This window comes from Podarcis muralis, chromosome 17 (assembly GCF_964188315.1).
Source record: "Podarcis muralis chromosome 17, rPodMur119.hap1.1, whole genome shotgun sequence".
In the NCBI taxonomy this organism is placed as follows: Eukaryota; Metazoa; Chordata; class Lepidosauria; order Squamata; family Lacertidae; genus Podarcis; species Podarcis muralis.
The window spans coordinates 28,563,438-28,580,934 of record NC_135671.1 but is presented as its reverse complement, the minus strand read 5'-3'; the positions used below and the strand labels follow the sequence as shown (position 1 = coordinate 28,580,934).

The following is a 17,497-nucleotide window of genomic DNA, read 5'->3' as shown; positions in this document are numbered from 1 at the left end:
CGCGCCAGCCTTAAATGACCCAGGCCACGCCCCCGGAGCCAGGCGATTGGCTGGCTCTGGGTCTGACGCGGCCTGAGGATTCCCCTGGTCGCGCGGGGCTGAAGGCAGCCACCGCGCGATTTGTTGGGGACGTGAGCCCGCAACACCACCTCCTCCTGATGTCGGAAGTGGCTTTATCGCAGGGAGGGAACCACAGAAGACCCTCAGAGTTGGACCTCATCACCAAACGATGGAGGTGGAGACGCTCATTCAGGTATACTGGGCTGAGGCCATTTAGGGCTTTAAAGGTCAGCACTGACACTTTGAATTGTGCTCAGAGTGGGAGTCAATGTAGGTCTTTCTTTTTTTAACAAAAAAATTATTCATTTTTCATTTTCATTCATTACACACATCTCAAATTCTTAACTTTTCTTATATATTCCTCCCTCCCTCCCTCCCTTCCAAGACTTCTCCCAACTTGCGTTTCTGGTATCTCTCAACAGAAAAAGTTATTAATAACATAACATCAAACCTTAAAAACATAAAAATAAAATTAAATACACCACCTTATTTCACTATCTTCCAAATATTTTCTGATGCTAATAACGTGGATGTTTATTTAAATCCTGCCATCATGTCTATTGCCTTTCTTTGTTTCTGCAAATATAATATGAATGGTTCCCAATCTTTTTCAAAGTCTCTGTTGTCTTTTTCTCTTAGTCTTTCTGTCATTTTTGCCAGTTCTGCATAGTTCATCAACTTCTCTTGCCATTGTTCTTTGGCTGGCATTTCTCCGGTCTTCCAATTTTGTGCAATCAACATTCTTGCTGCTGTAGTGGCATACATAAATAAAGCCCTCATTTCTTTTGGTATGTCAATGTAGGTCTTTCAAGACCTGTGTTATGTGGTCTCGGCAGCCACTCCCAGTCCCTAGTCTAGCAGCTGCATTCTGGATTAGTTGTAGTTTCCAGATCACCTTCAAAGGTAGCCCCACATAGCGCGCATTGCAGTAGTCCAAGCGGGAGATAACCAGAGCATGAACCACTCTGGCCAGGCAGTCCACCCTAACACATCATACCTTTGAAGCATTCCCTTTGGAGAATCCTGGGAACTGTAGTTCATTATGGGTCCTGTGAATGGTAGCTCTGTGAGGGGTGAGCTACAGTTTCCAGGATACTTTGGAACACAAGCATACATCATATCCTCTGAATGTGCTTCAAATGTATGGTGTATTTGCAGCCTTATACACACAGCAAAGCAAATCGTTTGCTTGAGACAATGCATTTTCCGATCAGCAAAAGCTTGAGAGCCCTCGACTTTGCGAAAAGAGCAAAGCAGAAGAAAGCCGGTGTGAAAAAGGATGGGTTTGTTTGAAACCCCAGGATCATTTGGTGGTGGTAGGGGGTTGGTCTGAGTCACAGCTTTTCAATGCGCGGAGTTGGCAAGGCTTCATCTTCCTTCTCCAGGACTCCACATGTCCAAACTATCACACAGTTGGAGGCCCTTGGCGGCAGCCGGAGAGCAGGATCAGCCCCTCCAGGCAGAGAGGCCCAAGGCTGAAGCCAGAGGGGGCGGCAGCTGCTGCGGCAGAGCCGCCCGAGGAAACCTATCTGGTGCTTTCCTGCATTATGCCTGACTCAAGCTATTAATCTTCCTTTTTCACGAGCAATAAATGGACTCGCAAAATGCTTTAAGGAAAGAACGGAATTAGGAGCTGGAAATTTTTTAAGCCACATGAAAGATCCGAACGGTTTCCGGAGGACCTGGGGCGGGGGGGTCACCAAGGGGTGGGAGAGGGGAGAAGCAGCAGCACCCGTTGGCAGGCAGCAATTGTTTTGTTGCTGCTGCTGCCTCAGCAAGGTATGTGCTGGGAGGGGATTTTTTCGATGGGTTGATAAAATCAAGTGCCGTTTTTGTTCATGCTCTGATTGCGCCCATTGGACTATCCTGCTTCGTTGGAACGGACCTTCTGGGGTCTAAGAACATCACCTTGTCTGCACAGTTAGCTGCACAGCGACACACAATGATCACACACAAACCACGACATTTTCTCATCTGAACAAAAGCAGTCACAGCAGGGCAGGGCACGCTGCTGGTTTTTCCACAAAAATAATATTTCTTTCTCCTTTAATAATAATAATATATTATAATAATTTATTATTTATACCCTGCCCATCTGGCTGGGTTTCCCCAGCCACTCTGGGCGGCTTCCAACAGAATATTAAAATACAATAATCTACTAAACATTAAAAGCTTCCCTAAACATCTCTTTATCTTTATCTTTATCTCTTTATCTGTCTCACATACATAGTTGTTCTTCTCTCTCCCTGTGGGCTTCAGAAGGGTATGCTGTCCTCCCCACCCACCACAAAATCTAATGGGAAGTCTCAGCTGAATATATTGTGATGCGATGCTGAGAAAAAGGGAGGGACTGCTGTTATGGGACCTGGAATAACAACGCACTTCAACTCAACATGAGATCATGACCCAAACCACCCTGGCTTGCCTTGTCATTGAGAATACACCAAGAAACAATGAACATTTGAAAAGTTAGCACTATAGCCCTAAGCTGGTCATCAAAGAGGTTTCAATCTGAACAGGTCTTCCATCAGAGTGCTACTGTGTTTCTACCCACTCAGTTGATTGTGAAACAATCACTTGCTTGGTTCCCACCCCCTTTTCCAAACTAAACTGTTCTGTTTTTCCTAGAGCCAGCATGATGTAGTGGTTAAGAGCGGTGGACTGGTAATCTGGTGAACCAGGTTTGCTTCCCCGCTCCTCCACATGCAGCTGCTGGGTGACCTTGCGCTAGTCACACTTCTATGAAGTCTCTCAGCCCCACTCACCTCACAGAGTGTTTGTTGTGGGGGAGGAAGGGAAAAGAGAATGTTAGCTGCTTTGAGACTCCTTTGGGTAGTGATAAAGTGGGATATCAAATCCAAACTCCTCTTCTCCTCCTCCTTCTCCTCCTTCTCCTCCTTCTTCCTCTTCTTCCTCTTCTTCCCCTTCTTCTTCTTCTTCTTCTAGTGTGGTGTAGTGGTTAAGAGCGGTGGACTCATAATCTGGTGAACCAGGTTCGCTTCCCTGCTCCTCCACATGCAGCTGCTAGGTGACCTTGGGCTAGTCACACTTCTATGAAGTCTCTCAGCCCCACTCACCTCACAGAGTGTTTGTGGTGAGGGAGGAAGGGAAAAGGAGACTGTTAGCCGCTTTGAGACTCCTTCGGGTAGTGATAAAATGGGCTATCAAATCCAAAGTCGTCGTCTTCTTCTTCTTTAATCTGGGATGAGACAACAACTTCAGGGGTTTGTTCCACAATTCTGAGTGAGACACATTGACCAGACTCCTAGAAAATGTTTGTCACACCTCTCCATTCTACTGTGATTCAAACTGGAAAACAAAGGTTTCAGGAGAGAGTTTTTTCCACGTCCAAGAAGTAAAATCAGCACTAGACCATCTACGTCATGTTGCCAGACAACCAGAGTGAAATGCTATGCAAACCCTTCATTTGGAAAATTGATATGTCAAATTCGCATAAAACATCTTGTGCAGGTACAACAGAAAATGATTATTTGAATGACTGCACCCTGGACAAGGTTTGGAACATATGTTTCGCATAGATGCACCACATACCCATGGTATGTATCTTTCAAGAGAGTCAATGCACAAAACCCAGAGCAATAAATCAACAAGACAATAGCCAGTCAAGGAGCCAAGTCCTGACTCATTTGGGACCATTCACATCATTCACATATAAATATGAATACCCTGGTCCATTTCTTTCTCTAGGGTCATAATGCTGGTTAGGAGCTAGTAGTATAATTCAGTTTTCAATCGTTTTCTTGGAGGGGAGGAGATAATCTGAAAAGAGGTTCAGGGAATTTTCCCAAAATTTGCTTTTGTACAAAATTGCTTTTGTACAAAAATATTTTTGGAGACAATCAAGAGCGTCCTCTGTGGAAGATTAGCATGCCCAACGGTTTGAGTTTAACTTTTTTACAAGCACGCATCTTAAGACGTATGTCGTTAGGTAAGTGCATGCAAATTATAAACCTACAAATATACAATATGCAAAACTTACAAAAATAGAGAGATTCTTTTCCTACTGTATTCTGCATAATTCAGTCTTACTGAAATATTGAGTCCATGCAATCTTCACATCAGTAGTACTCACTTCCAACAGTGCCATCCTATGCACATCTACTCAGAAGTCCTGCTAATTTTTTTTGGGGGGGGGGCTTTCCACAAAGAATCCTGGGAACTACAGTTCACCCCTCACATAGCTATAATCCCTAGCACCCTTAGCAAACTACAGATCCCATGATTCTTTGGGGGAAAGTCATGTGTTTTCAATGTATGGTGTTTATGCAACTTTTAAAAGGTAAAGGTAAAGGGACCTCTGACCATTTGGTCCAGTCGTGACCGACTCTGGGGTTGCGGTGCTCATCTCACTTTATTGGCCGAGGGAGCCGGCGTACAGCTTCTGGGTCGTGTGGCCAGCAAGACTAAGCTGCTTCTGGTGAACCAGAGCAGCGCACGGAAACGCCGGAGCGGTACCTATTTATCTACTTGCACTTTGTGCTTTCGAACTGCTAGGTTGGCAGGAGCAGGGACTGAGCAATGGGAGCTCACCCCATCATGGGGATTCGAACCGCCGACCTTCTGATCAGCAAGTCCTAGGCTCTGTAGTTTAACCCACAGCGCCGTAATTGAGTATAGGATTGTAGAATATGTGGGATGTCCCACTGTAATTTCAAACCCTCTTTTCTACACACATTATTTTAACGACGGTTGTTCTTTAGAGAGATATACTGTTCAAATGTAAGTAATTATCATACCACTCACATGATTTAGTGTTAAATTATGTGCCAAAAAAAATCCAAAGTGTGCTGAAAAATTTCCTTCCACAGATAAAGATGTTTTGTGCACTAGAATATCTGTCAAGCACACACAGTGTAACAAAGCAATTTGAGTGTGATCTCATGATCTTCTCTTTTGAAAGTACAGAATGCAGACTCTGAACCAGGGAAGTTTCTAGGAACGGAGCAAAGTTCTCTCCTGAATAGAGTCTCCTACAGAGCTCCATACATCACAGAGGCAGATATTTTTTAGAGGGGTGGGAATCTAAACTGCACTCTGGTGAGCAGCCAAAAGGATATCCATCATTCGAACCCAGGAGGTAGGGACTCTTATTTAATTACCAGGCTTTGGCCCACAGAAATAGGAAATGTTTCTTCACTGGGTGTGCAAAAATAAATGGGAACCAGGCAGAGGGCCTTCTCGGTAGTGGCGCCCTCCCTGTGGAACGCCCTCCCACCAAATGTCAAAGAGAACAACAACTACTAGACTTTTAGAAGACATCTGAAGGCAGCCCTGTTTAGGGAAGCTTTTAATGTTTGAGGTAATATAGTATTTTAATATTTTTTTGGAAGCCGCCCAGAGTGGCTGGGGAAGCCCAGCCAGATGGGCGGGGTATAATTAATAAATTTATTTTATTATTATTAGTTATTAATTATTATTATTATTATTAAATACATTGTCTAACTACCGATCTTGCATGAGTTGGAGGGATGGAGTGTAAAATGTCTCGACATACATAGAGACAAACGATGGCAAGTTTTCCCCAAGTTATTGTGTTACCGCTGGGGAAAGCCAGCCATATGGGAGGGGTATGTATGTATGTATGTATAAATGTATGTATAAATGTATAAATAATAAACCAAACAAACAAACAAACAAACAAATATTCTTCATTAACCTTGTGTTGAGTAAACCCATATTTTCCGGGAGGAAGCACTGGAATTAGTGTTGAGGGAAAGATCATGTGGACTATGCAGATTAAATGGGGATGCAAAAAACCTAGAAACACACAGTAAACTCTGGTGTAAACAAGCCCTGATTCTCTTTTAGGGGATTGCAAATATCAGGTTACACCTAAGATTCTGGAATGAAGCAGAAATAGCTGGTCCCCATTTTTGAAAATATAAAAATCCCAACTCCTGTTTTCATGCCTTTGGATTCTGACCCAAGCCTTTCCTGTTCCCCACAGGGAAACAGTGGCCATAAATACTTGTGATTTTGGGGCAGGAAAAGGGAACTAGGAAACACACAACACACACAGTTTTCGCTGCAAAACAATTAAATATATTTATTTCCATATGAAAAACATGCATATTTATGTACACTTTAAAATCAACTTTTACATCTAAAATTCTTTTTCATACAAACTTTTGGTGAGATACAGCAACGGCTCAACATTGCAAACAGGCATGGCAGTAATCTTCACATTAAAAACTGTGGGAGCAGCCAACCCAAAAATGGTTTAAGAAAGGGCACCTGCACTTAGAATATATTAACCGTACTGAAGTCAGCTGAGATCCATAGAACAAAAGTTATAATCCTGAGCTCCTTTACTTGGAAATAAAGGCTAACAAAGATCAGTGGAACGTCTTCCAAATTTGTTCCTGGACTTGGGTATCAAGTATCTTGCAACCAAATCCCAAACATGTTTATACAGGAATAAGTTCAACTCATTTTAAAAGGGACTTCCTTGTACATATGATTAGGATTGTAACCTTAAGTGCAAATACACTACCTTCAGTCGGTTGGCTATCACAGTAGTCTCTCTCTCTATTGAGACACATTGGTGACCATGGAAGATGGCCGTTTAAGAATCGATTCGACCGAAAACGACAGGGGTTCATGGGTTGACAATTTGGTCATGGCTTGTTTCGTCCCCAAAAAGTCTTTTGCATATTTGTCGATGGCAAGCTTGTATTTTTGGTTTTCTTTGATGGTGGACTCTCTGTATTTCTTGGAGGCCTCGTCCAATGTTGCTTTCAACTCCGGCCCCGATTTGCTGTGGAGTGTCTGCTGGAAGAGCGAATGGAAAGGACTATACTTGCCGGAGGGCGACGGGTGCTGCTTGCTGCTTTCTCTGCTGATCTTACAGAGCGAGTGTTCCTGGGGGACCAGAGCGTCCTTGCCAGAGATCTGAGAAAAAGTTCTCTTAGGAGGAGAGAAGGCCGACCTGTCACAAGTCACCTGAGGGAGATTCTGGAGTTCATTTTGAGGCGGCTGGATTTCTCTAACATGAGGAAGCAGAAAGGAGGGCTCGCTCTTGGACGACATCAAATCGTGCTCCGAACTCGGACAGTCCTGACCTTGCGAAGCCTTGGGGTCCCAAATCGCCCCAGGCTTGAGGGACTGGACGGTGGTAGCGTTGAGCAGGCACTGTTGGTAGAGGAGAGCGTCGTTCAGGGGGGCGCATTTTGGCCACACCAGGAACCTGGAGGGCAAAGGATACTGCCGGTACGTAGTAGCGACACTGACATTAGACGAAATCAGTTCCATGTTCCCTGAACCTGAATATTGCATTGTTAGATCCAAGCAAGTGGGGAGGAAGCCGCAAAACTCCTTATTGGGAGCTTCGACGTGGTTAGGGCTAAAGGCAGTTTTGTAGGTGTTGTATTCAGTCCCATGCACCATGCGGTTAGGCAGGAAAAAGGCCGCTGCTTGGGTCGCTTCCATCATTTCTCTTTCTTTGAACTCCCTCTCGAGCATGATATTCTCCAGTTCTTTATCAGCAAAAGCCCGCCTTTTCCTCATCCTGTCACTCACAGGAGGTGGCAAGGATGAATTCCCTCCAAGGTAGGGATCTGCTGGAATAGGACGGTAACCTGCAGAGAGAGGAAAACAGAAACAAAGATGGAGTCGGCTATTTATCCAGAAAAAGTGATCTTTTTATCAAAGGGTCGAGTAGGATGTTAAGAGAGTTACCAAACTGAAGGAGCCAAGTATTTGTTGCTTGGTCATTGGTGCCCTCAGTTCTCACTAAAGTTTTGTTGTGGCGTGTACAGCACTTTGAAACATTTGTGACAATTTACTGCTATCCTTATCAATAGGTGGCTTCATAATTATGAGTCGATGTGAGTGACTCGCTCTTCTTGACATGCTTCCCGAGTATCATCCAAAGCAAAACTTGTTAACCTTCCTCCACAATAAGCTGCAGATGAACGATATACCTTTCAAGCATACTCAAAGGACCTTCATTCCATCAAATAATAGAGAGTGACACGGGTGGTGCTGTGGGTTAAACCACAGAGCCTAGGACTTGCCGATCAGAAGGTCAGCAGTTCGAATCCCCGCGATGGGGTGAGCTCCCGTTGCTCGGTCCCTGCTCCTGCCAACCTAGCAGTTCGAAAGCGCGTCAAAGTGCAAGTAGATAAATAGGTACCACTCCGGCAGGAAGGTAAACAGGGTTTCCGTACACTGCTCTGGTTCGCCAGAAGCGGCTTAGTCATGCTGGCCACATGACCGGCTATATGCCGGCTCCCTCGGCCAATAAAGCAAGATGAGCGCCGCAACCCCAGAGTCGGTCATGACTGGACCTAATGGTCAGGGATCCCTTTACCTTTACCTATATATAGGGTGCCTACATGGTGCATGGACTGGTTGCATGGCAACATGGGCAAATGGCTTGCGATACCTATGAGGTCCATAAATAACCATATAGTATATATTCAACACAAAAAAACAGCGACAATTTGTTGTAGACAAAGGACAGCTGGACATATGAAGGGCCCCATTACCTTCAGTAGCTTAGGGCCTCAGCAAACGTGGACCTAATGGTCAGGGGTCCCTTTACTTTACCTTACAATTCCAAGCAACTCTTAACAATCTACAGTGCTCAGAATTCTTTGAGGGGTGACATGTCCTTTGAATGTGCAACATGCATGAGCCGTCTTCAGGCCAGAAGTTCATGCATCTCACTAGGGAGGAAGAGATGTGTGTTGTCCTACTGACATTATATAGGAGGTGCAGAAATGGAAAGTGCAAGCAGCACAAGGTTTTGTCATCACCCACACCAATTTTCGCCATGCCCAAAGCCACGCTGCTAACCACACACACACACACACACACACACACTAAGAGAGGTTCTTCACATTCCCATGTTATTATATTGTTTCTGTTTCTTTGTTGAGGGACTTCTAATATCATCACCAAAGATATCTATACCTAATAGCTGGTGCATTTCTATTTTCTAAAGGCGAATCACTATGTGCACAGAGATGGTAGAAAAAAGTCCAAGGGGTACTAGGAGAGAAGAGAAAGAAAGTTAAGACAAATAAGGGAAAGGGATGCAAGAAAGATTTTTCTCTTGGGGAGACAGTATGTTAGAGAGTGAGTGAATACTGAGCCAAAAAGAAAAACATTGGAGGCAGATAAAAAGAATCTATACACATCTATACAGACCTAGGATTGTATTCTAATCTGGAAGCACAAACTAAATCTAATAACCTTTACTTTCCCAATCTTCCAACATTAGATTAATATTCTTCCACTCATACAGCAGGACTTCCTCTGCTCTCTTCCAGAATCCCTCAAATCAGCTCCACAAATTCCTCCAATCTCTGGAGCTGATTGGGGGAGTTCAGCGGCTACAGAGGGAAGGGGAGGAAGATAAAGTCCCACTCCATGAGCAGAAGTCCATTCTGCTCGCCCACAGACACTGCTGAAGTTCACCAACTGTCTTCATGATCTCCCTTCTCTAAGTTGCTTGGTTTTTACCATATTTTTCACTCTATAAGACACACATTTTCCTCTCCAAAAATTAAGGGGAAGTGTGTGTGCGTCTTATGGAGCGAATGCAGGCTCCTTGGCTTCAGCTATAACAACGGGAAGCCTCTGAAGCGCAGTGGGAGTGCTCCCGCCATGCTCTGGAGGCTTTGGGTTGCCTTCACTGAAGCCTGGAGAGCGAGAGGGGTCGGTGCGCAGCAACCCCTCTCGTTCTCCAGGCTTCAAGGATGGCCACCTGAAGCCTCCAGAGTGCAGTGGGAGCTCCTGCTGCGCTCCAGAGTCTTCAGGTTCCTTTCGCTGAAGGGTAGGTGCCCCTTCAGCTAAGGCGCAGCGCCCCTTCAGCTAAGCGGGAGGAGAAATGGAATGGGCTCCGTTTCTCCTGCCGCTTCGCTGAAAGGGCGCTGCGCAGAGAGGGGGAGATTTTTTTTCTCTTGTTCTCCCCCTCTAAAGCAAGGTGCATCCTATGGTTGGGTGCGTCCTATAGAGCGAAAAATACAGTAATTGCAGACGTTATTCAAAAAACTTGGGATTCCAATGCAGTTGTACCTCAGGTTACATATGCTTCAGGTTACAGACTCCGCTAACCCAGAAATAGTGCTTCAGGTTAAGAACTTTGCTTCAGGATAAGAACAGAAATCGGGCTCCGGCGGCACGGCAGCAGCAAGAGGCCCCATTAGCTAAAGTGGTGCTTCAGGTTAAGAACAGTTTCAGGTTAAGTACGGACCTCCGGAACAAATTAAGTACTTAACCCGAGGTACCACTGTACAAGAAAAGTTATGGTGAGTTATCCAAGCCATTTTCAGTAATTGGCATTGGCCTGCAAAAAAACAGAGCCCCTTCAGTTAAGAATTTGCGTTGTTCTTTTTTCTAATGGCACATAACCTCAGAGCTGCATTTAAAAACTATGAAAGCTGCCGGCTTTTAAAGATTCGGCAGCATCTTAACAATTTATATTAAACTGGTCTGGGAGCAGGAAGCGATTGTATTTATTTTGCCCTCGGGGTGCTTCCATATGGCAGTTTGTTACAGGATGGGTGCTCCTCATACATGGAAATTTTCTTCATTGTCCACACAACACCATTGGCATCAGAGTTGCAGCCTGCTGTTTTTCTCCATTTAAATCCAGTTTTACCCATTCTGGGGGAAAATCCAGTATTATTATTTTTTTAACCCCTGTCGCTAGTTACCTGTTTGCAATATCTGAAAGAGCTGTTTATGGTATTAAGCCACTATGTGGGAGGGCTCATGGTGTAACCCATAGATATTTTACGGTGCATCCTAAAATTCTTGACTGCTCACAAAATATTCACTGTGTTGAACAGGAGATGAGCAGCCCCATTCTATGCCTATTCACTCCAAAACGAACTCCATTAAGTTCAGTGGCATTTATTCCCAAGTATTTCGGCTGGGACATGGAAGCTGTGGCCCTGCAGTTGCTGCCAGACTCCCCTCATCCCCAGCCAGCATGCTCAGTGGTCAGGGATGATGGCAGCTGTAGTCCCACAACTTATGGAGAGCTAACGGTTCTCCATCCTTGACTTAAGGCAACTACATACATACATACATACATACATACATACATAGCCCAGTCCTTTGTTTCTATATCCACAGGTAAATCCTATGAAGTCCAGCAGAACTTGCTCCCAAATAAATGTGCACAAGAATGTTACTCTATGTTGTAAGGTTGCAATGGAGATGCAGCAATATCAAAAGCTGCTTTTTTGTCATTGACTTGGACAGGAATTGGTTTGCATCACCACTGTCTGCCATGCAAGAAAAGACGTTCAGTCTAAATCCACAGATTAGTAAAATGTGCAATACTTTTTAAAAAAAATCTATGTACTGATGGGCTTGTTTCCCAATAGCTGAGCTTGTTTTGAAATCATTAAATATAACTAGTCATTTAGAGGAAAAACAAAACTTCAAATATTGCCATAGTGTATTAATTTTCGTATTATACTAGCTTCGCTTTTGTTTCCATTTTAAAATTTGGAACATTTGTTAAAGATACAGTTTCCCCAGATGATAAATTCTTGGTTGGTTTGTTTTTCAAAAACAAAGGATCTCTTACATTCAAATTCTCAAAATACTTTCCCTAATCAGACAATCAACAGAGCAAAATCCAAGCAGAAGGTGGTAGAAATAAAATGCTTGACATATTTGACAGGGATGGCTTGATGGGGGTCAGGAATTAGCTTACTGAGCCATCACTGCTGTTAATTAAAAGTTGTTTGTGCCAAGTATTTGTTTCCTTTTGTTTTTCCTCAGTATTTTCTGCATTTCCATGTTAGTGTTAACATTTGTTTAGCTCCTCAACCAACCACTAAGTGACCTACATGATTCTTTCCAGCACAATATAATGCATTTATGAATATTGTGCTCGGCTGATTCCAGTTCCTTCTGTTCTCATGATGCAGTCATCAACAAATTGCCATACAAGCAGCATCTATTGGGTGTTTTGGGGTTTTTTTACATGCATGGCCATGATCCTACACTGACTCTCTTCTGCTTGAGCACACTGAAATCAGTGGGCTTAAGTGAATCTGACTCTGTGTTGAGTTAGCTGTTACAATTGGGTTTCTTCATCTAGCTTCCTGAAATCTTCTATATTCAAATTAATAAAGGGAAATGCAAAGGAACAACATTTCAGTAACAATAACCAAGATATTTAAAAACTGAAAAGTTCAAAGTGCTGAAGCGTATTACCTTCTAAGATGCTTTTTGCCAGCAAACTGGGTGTCCGTACTTGCCTCTGATAGACAGCTTTGCGCTCAAAGTTGGCCTGTTTCCCTGTAAGCCCCTTCTTATCCTAGTAAAAAGGGGGGAAATGAAGTTTTAAAATCACCAGCTCCACAGATTATTTCTTACCCCCCAATGAATCCCTATTGTACTCTTTTTAAAATTGTGATATGAAAGAATAAGAAAAGAACTTTTCCAAATTCATAAATTAAGATTCGTTAACAATAATAGTCATGAGAATAATTGGCCCTGATTTGTATGAGTATTCATCAACACTTATGCAGGCTCTAAACACATTATTTAGAAAGAAGGGACTTTCAAGTCTTAGTGTTTATGGCCCAGGTGTCAAGCTATGACTCTAAGCATAGTTTAGCACTCGGCTTCTGAAGAAGAGCGAGGACAAATTATCTAGCCAGGGTCATGCATACAGCATATTCTCCTTTCCCTGCATACTTAGAAGTGTACAAGTGCAATAAATATACTCAATAAATATACATGGGATTGCAACCTTAAACATCAGCTGCTGACAGGAAAAATTTAAGTGTGTTTAGCTCTGGAACTGAAATAACATTAGAGATAGCTGAATTTGTCTGGGAAATGTTGAGTGTGTTCAAATTCAGGATGTTCCAGAACAGACCAGAGGGGCAAGGGAAAATGAATACTGCATTCTTGAAAATTTAAATTGGGGGGAGGGGGCTAATTGCGCGTGATTCATCACTTCCCCCAAAAAAATCTCATGACAGACTTCATTTTGTTAAACACTGACTGACAAAGATCTGACAGAGATTAACGTTGCTAGATCGAAAATAAAAGTGACTCTACATTTGATTGAGATATTCTGCGTATAGGAGGGTGTTTTAAGAAAAGTGCTCAGGTTCCTGAGGAGCAAGCTAAAAACAATGTTGACCGGGAAAATGTCGACTGTAAAATGGATTTTACAGTCTGGATTCGTTTGGCAACAAACCCAGATTCTAAGGTCTGGATTCGCTTGGCAAAGGAATTGTGCCTATCGCGCCTTTAATCGAATCATCTCTGAAGGCTGGAAAATCCTCGCAGGCAAAGCAGAGATGCATAGCAGCAGAGAGAGCTCGCCGCTCAAGTCCTCGTGCCCGGAGTGAAGTCGCATCAGCCAGTCCGGACAGACCTGGTCAATGTGGGACCCAGATGCGCATTAAGTAGACCCCGGTCCTGCCACCTTAAGGCCAGAGTGAGCCACCACCGGTTCACTGCCAATTAAATGCCAAACACACAACCCCCAACCGCCCTATAGACCGGTTGGCTTGGAAGTGACATTTCCTTGCTTTCGAGAAGGGCGAAGATCCACGGCAGGAAATGGAATTATTTCTGAGCAAAGGCCGTTTGGGTCGCAGCTCGCAATAGCGCTTAGCAGTTTGCATCGCCCTGAAAGCGAGGCACCCCCCTTCATTCCACCTGGTTGCCTTTGTAGGGGAGAGAAAGAAACGGGGAGAGAAGGGGTATTTGCGGAGCTCCCCCCCCCCCCTTTGCAAAGCAGAAAAGCAGCGGAACATAAGGCTGGTGGAAGAGCTGTCCGCTGGGTCCCCGGGCCGGGCGCTCACCTCGGTGGCCTGCTGCCGGCGCAGCGCCACTTGCGCGGCCATGACGCGCTGCCTCTCCACCACCAGCAGGCAGTTGGCGCACTGGCAGTCCCGCCAGCGGCAGAAGCGCTTGTGGCCCTTGAGGCACGACACCACGCCGTGGTTGCGGCAGCGCGCGCACTTGGGCGTCCGGCTCAGCTTGCGCGCAGGCGGCTCCCCGGAAACCGCCGCCTCGACGGGCGGCTGCGTGCGGGGCGGCGGAGGCGGCGGAGGCAGAAGAACGCGCCCGCCCGCTCCTTCGTCTTCCTCGCGGTCGTCGTCGTCCTCTTCGTCGCCATCCTCCTCTTCCTCCTCGTCTTCGTCAGCTTCGTCGTCTTCGACAGCCTCCAGTCGAGGGCCAGGCGGAGGCGGAGGCGGCGGCTCCATCCCGTCCGCGTCTTCCAGGCTCTCCACGTCGATTTCCCAGACGTCTCCGCCGCGGGGAACTGGCGTCCCCTCAGCCATGGCTCGCGCCGCGCGGCTCCCGCCTGCTCCTCCAGCTCGCTCACTGCAAGGCAGAGATAGACAGATCAATCGGTCGATCTTTGGATTGGGCGCGCAAAAAGGAGAGTCGCATTTGCGCGCGCGGCCCTCCGTCGCCCGCTAGCCTAAGAGACACTGGCCGACTGTCAAGTCTCGCCGAAGTTCGGAGGGGTTTACTGTCGAGTAATTGTGTGGTTCTGGGAAAAGACCCGAGAGTGTTTTTCTGGCCTCCTAACCTGCGCTCTTTTTCTCTCACGCGCCCAAATGCGCGATCCAGCTCTCGCTCCACTCGCTCTCGCCATCTCCCAGCGCTCAACACATTTCCTCACTGAAAGAGTTATTTTCCCACCACGCAAAATTCCGGCTCAGAGGCCGAGCGGGATTTCTGGCCCGACGTGCGTGCTTCTGGGGGTCCCACGGCGGGCACCCCCGCCAGCACGTAATGGGGACTCGCTCCTCCTGCCCCAGCGTGAGAGGGGGGACCGCATCACCACGGGGATCTCAGGTGTCGGGAAAGAGACCGAGGTGACGCCTGCTCCTTGCGCGTCTTTGGTGCAAGAGGAATAAGGCGCGCTTGGGCGCTGCAACGCGAAGCCCACCAGAAGTCTCCTTGGTGGCTGCCCCCTTGCTCTGTCCCCAAAGGCCCGAGCGGGCTCTCCCTCTCGCCACAAGCCCACCTGGACGAGGAAGCGCTTCGAAAGTGAAACTGACGGGATGCCGCTCACCTGTGACAGAGGACACTTTTGTCCAAAGGCCTTACATAAGCTTAGCGTGCGCGTGCACAGCAGAAAGGGTAACAAGCTGTAACAAGCTGTGTCCCCCCCCCCCAACAAAAGGCCAGCCCTCCCCCGACAAAAATCCTGGCTACGCAAATGAACACAGGCGATGTGTTCGCTTCTCCAGGGATCGGTTTCTTTCTCCAAGGATTCTTCCTGCCCGGTCTCTGCTCAAGGCGCAAGAGCCCTTCGTAGGCACGTGTCCCAAAGCAGTTTGGGCCAGTGTGTGGGCGCGTGGACTCTGAGCATGTGAAGGCTGCCTGGCTATTAAACTACATGCGAGCAGCCTTTTTTCGCCACTGTCCGCGCCTCCTAGGATTAACAGCAGGACTCGATTGTATGATTTTACTTGGTACGCACCGTTTCTCTTAACACAGTGCTTTGTCGAAAGACCCTGCAAAATTGGACGCTTTTGGAAGCTTTTAATGTGTGTGCGTGTTACACTGTGTATATTATATATCACTCCTGTTGAAGTAAAGGTGATCATCCTGCCACGCTTTTTAAAACACTGAAAAGAATTTAATTTCATGTATTGTTTCCCTTGTTAGAGGCCAGTCTACTCGGAATAAAAACCACCTTCCGCTGCCTTTTCAAGGATGAAACTCTGGGAAAGTAGCAGCCGTCCCACTTGCAGTTCCTCCGAAAGGCGCACACTGGTGTCCTGATTTGAGCTTGGAGACTGCTGGGGACTCCAGCTGCCACGCTAAGCACAACTTGTTAATTCTGAAAATCCCGTTGATTTACTGGATTTCCTAGTGCGCCCCGTTGCTACGTTAGCTGGATATAAATGCAATTAAAATAAATGAATACAAATCGGTGATTTGTAGATTGGTGGGTACCTTTCCCCTCTAGTCCCAATCCCATTTTATTCGGTAACTATTTGTTGGCATCCGTCTGTCTCCAGAGACAATGGAAGTAAACTCACACTGCCGCAGAGTATGGTATGGCGAGAAGGAATGCTAGCTGGGAAAGGAACGCACCGATCTACAAATCACTGAAACGTTTACTTTGCCCAGCGTACACTAGCATAAAACTGTGTTCATTGTTAAGAGTATATTTCACGGTACAGAACTGCGATGACCAGAAATTTGTCATGTGTTTTGGTCTTTCTGTCCAAACACAGAGAACCTTGCAGGTTTGGGGAGACATTCCCCCCCCCCCCAAATTAAGGCAGGATAGATTCCCCCCCACCCCCAAATGCCAGCAATCGCTGAACGAATCGACACCCTTCTATTTTCCAGCATGAAAGCAGTGGCTTCTTCCACTCAGCGCAGCGCAGGTGGAAAATGGCTATCTCAGGATGCTACAAAATATCCTCACCGCCTGTGGCCTTTGACACGCTCGAAACTCATTTATACAAAAGTGACACTACCCGGTGTGTTTGGGGCCGGAGCCTTGCATGCGTGCAGATCCCAAAACCGGGGTCGGGGGGGGGGGGGAGAGACTTGGAATTTTGTTAAATCCGAGTCAGCCTTATTTCCAAAAATCAAATTAGGGGGTGGGCTGTCGCTGCGTCTAGCAAGGAAAACTTATTCCCGATTAAGGAGAACGCGCGCTCTGTTTTATGCCTTTTGCCACCTCCCCAATACACGCCACGACAAGCGGTTCCAGAAGAGCAAATTTCCACAGGTGCTCCAGGAAGAGGCAGAGTGAGATAGAGAGGAGAAAAGGCTGCTGTTGAGCGTTATTACCATCAAAATGTAAAGAACCAGCCACGATAGCGAGTAGCCAACTCTGGCTGTCTGGCTCCCTGTGCGCCAGCGAGCAATGGCGCACCCAACCGCGCGGCTCCCCACTCACCCAAGCGACGCGTCCCGGCCACGGCACCCAGTTCCGCCGACGCTGAGCTGTCTTGGGCGCGCGCGGAGAGGAAAGCCTCGTCAAAGCGCCGCCAGCTTCATCCCTCCGGGCAGCCTGCGCGCCAGACAAGTCTCCGCAGCTGCGATCTCCAGAACCGGCTGAGAAGGGGCGCCCGATCTCCCTGCGGAGGAAGAGGGAGGATGAGGCCCGGGGACGGGTCTGCCAGGCTCTCCTGGCCACGAGCCGCGATGCGCGCAGCTGCTCCGCGGCCCTCTGCGCTGGCTGTGCGCGCGCCTCTCCCGCTGCCCGGTGTTATCCGTCCCAGGGCCCAGGACGCCCGGACACCCCATTGGTGGGTTGTCAGGCTGTGCTCTCCCTGATTGGCTATCCGGGAATTCAAATAGCTCCTCCTCCTCCTCAGCTGCCCGCCCCTCCTGCTGTTTTTTTCCAGCTCGCCCGCAGCAGTTTTCTTTTCTCCTCATTGCAGGGTCACCTTTTATTTACCACCAGCAGTAAAGGAGTTGTGCGTGAAAGACTCTGTTTGCG

General features: G+C 46.7%; 1 protein-coding gene across 2 annotated transcripts; it reads right to left on the bottom strand.

Annotated features, from left to right (window-relative positions):
- Nucleotides 1-6,100: 6,100 nt before the first annotated feature.
- Nucleotides 6,101-17,253, bottom strand: DMRT2 (doublesex and mab-3 related transcription factor 2). Of its 2 annotated transcripts, XM_028712639.2 has the most exons (4): nucleotides 16,952-17,253; nucleotides 13,875-14,400; nucleotides 12,265-12,367; nucleotides 6,101-7,658 (listed from the first exon to the last, which is right to left on the bottom strand). In XM_028712639.2, exons 2-4 carry the CDS (start codon nucleotides 14,355-14,357, stop codon nucleotides 6,610-6,612), a joined length of 1,635 nt encoding a protein of 544 aa, XP_028568472.2. In that variant the 5' UTR covers nucleotides 14,358-14,400; nucleotides 16,952-17,253; the 3' UTR covers nucleotides 6,101-6,609. The 2 variants fall into 2 exon arrangements, with proteins under 2 accessions (XP_028568472.2, XP_077777190.1); XM_077921064.1 differs by lacking the exons at nucleotides 13,875-14,400; nucleotides 16,952-17,253 and adding an exon at nucleotides 8,998-9,075.
- Between the last annotated feature and the right edge of the window lie 244 nt (nucleotides 17,254-17,497).

What these genes read in the sequence shown, in the direction of transcription:
- DMRT2 (XM_028712639.2), bottom strand. Translation starts at nt 14,357, where the DNA reads ATGGCTGAGGGGACGCCAGTTCCCCGCGGCGGAGACGTCTGGGAAATC. An exon ending in GCCGGCAGCAGGCCACCGAG is followed by an intron (nt 12,368 to 13,874) that starts GTGAGCGCCCGG and finishes CCTTTTTACTAG; the next exon opens with GATAAGAAGGGGCTTACAGG. An exon ending in GGCAAAAAGCATCTTAGAAG is followed by an intron (nt 7,659 to 12,264) that starts GTAATACGCTTC and finishes CTCTCTCTGCAG; the next exon opens with GTTACCGTCCTATTCCAGCA.